The 1847-nt window shown below is 42.0% G+C and overlaps 1 protein-coding gene across 1 annotated transcript; it reads left to right on the top strand.

Moving 5' to 3' along the window:
* Positions 1–223: 223 nt before the first annotated feature.
* Positions 224–1492, top strand: LOC119343632 (receptor-like protein 1). The gene has a single exon (XM_037614491.1). The coding sequence runs from the start codon at positions 224–226 to the stop codon at positions 1490–1492; it is 1269 nt and encodes a 422-aa protein (XP_037470388.1).
* Positions 1493–1847: the final 355 nt, after the last annotated feature.

Genomic DNA, 1847 nt, shown 5'->3' with positions numbered 1-1847 from the left:
AATGCTTTCGGTCATTGACAGGCGGGCCTACGCCGTGCTGGCACGCCACGTGTGCAGGCCGTACATCCTGAAATGGTAGAAAGCACCGTATTTACACAGTGAGACAAGTTACGTGACCAAAATTCCGTATTTTGCAAGTTTTAGAACCAAATTGCACATCCAGCACAAGTTCTATGACTTGCACTGATATTACCTCTTCACTAATTATCAATGGCTATCCACAATGAAGGTCTCAAACAACAGGCTTGGTGGTCTAATTTCTGGTGGGATGAATAATCTGTCCAATATGAATGAATTGTACCTGGACAGGAACAAATTTGAAGGGACAATACCATATAGTTTGTCAGGTGTTTTAAAAGTCATGGATTTGCATGATAACGAGCTGTCTGGCAATCTTGATAACTCATTATGGAATCTATCTTCTTTGGTAGTTCTGAATCTTGCTGGCAACCATATAACCGGCAAAATTCATCCACAAATCTGTGGCTTCATGGGACTTCACTTTTTAGATATATCAAGCAATAATCTTACATGGTCTGTACCAAACTGTATCTTTATACAGCTCAATTTTGTTAACCTGTCTGAGAACTCGTTTTCTGGCGATATCTCTTTTCCCTTTTTCAACACATCAAGTCTGATTTCTTTGGATATCAGACACAATCAGTTCACAGGCAACCTCCATTGGGTACGTTATCTTGACAACATTAGGCTACTTACGTTGGGCAGAAATAAGTTCGAAGGGCCCGTTAATCCAAAAGTGTGCAAACTCATGTACTTGAGGATAATTGATTTGTCCCATAACAAGCTTTCAGGTTCATTGCCAGCATGTATTGGTGATATGTCTTTCAAAGGCGACACAGACGATCAAATGTTGGAGCCAGTCTATGGAGAGATATACAATGGCTCTTCATATGACTTACGAGGCTTCACCTTTGCCTCCAAGGGGAATCTCTACACATACGGTCGAAGTTTCTTCGCTTCAATGTCTGGCATCGACCTAACTGCAAACATGTTGCATGGAGAAATTCCTTGGGAGCTAGGGAATCTAAGCCATGTCAAATCCCTTAACCTGTCATACAATTTCTTTGTTGTCCCGATCCCGATGACCTTGAGCGGCATGGAGGAGATAGAGAGCTTGGACCTCTCCCACAATGAGCTGAGTGGACCAATACCTTGGCAGCTAACTCAGTTATCAACATTGGGGGTGTTCTCTGTGGCATACAACAACTTGTCAGGATGTATACCAAACTCTGGTCAGCTAGGCTTTGGCATGGAGAGCTACCTAGGTAACACCAACCTTCACCAGATTACACAGGGGGACATGTGTGCTGCTCCCAGTCCAGATCCTGCTGCCGGGAAAGAAGTGGAAGAGGCGACCGGTGACCCAGTTCTATATGTGGTCACAGCTGCCGGCTTTGTGTTGGCGTTTTGGGCCACTATTGGATTCTCGTTTTACCATCCTTACGGAAGATCAGTAATGCTCAAGATGTAGTGCTCGAACAATTATGCAATGTAAGCACATTGAAAGTATTACAATTATGTAGTATGCACTACAGTGTTCCTATTCAAAGAAAAAAGATTGGCCTAGTTGTGTATTTTAAGTGTATGTAAGTACACATACACTGAGCTTCCTCAAAAAAAATTCTGGGTATGCAATGTAATTATATTTTGTATCAGATTCTAACTTTTTAGCACTGAGAATGTACCAGATGTACTTGAGAGAAATTAGAAATAAAGAGCGATCTTGCACTTCTCACATAAAGTCAGAAGTTAACATGTAGAATCTTAGCACATACAAAAAATGGTGGAGGTTCATGCATTCGTACTAGCAAAGTCGCCGCTTCCTT

The sequence above is a fragment of the Triticum dicoccoides genome, unplaced genomic scaffold (assembly GCF_002162155.2).
Source record: "Triticum dicoccoides isolate Atlit2015 ecotype Zavitan unplaced genomic scaffold, WEW_v2.0 scaffold135135, whole genome shotgun sequence".
In the NCBI taxonomy this organism is placed as follows: domain Eukaryota; kingdom Viridiplantae; phylum Streptophyta; class Magnoliopsida; order Poales; family Poaceae; genus Triticum; species Triticum dicoccoides.
This window is presented reverse-complemented; position numbering and strand designations above follow the sequence as displayed.

Bases quoted from the DNA above. Each gene is read 5' to 3' on its own strand.
- LOC119343632 (XM_037614491.1), top strand. From the start codon at position 224: ATGAAGGTCTCAAACAACAGGCTTGGTGGTCTAATTTCTGGTGGGATG.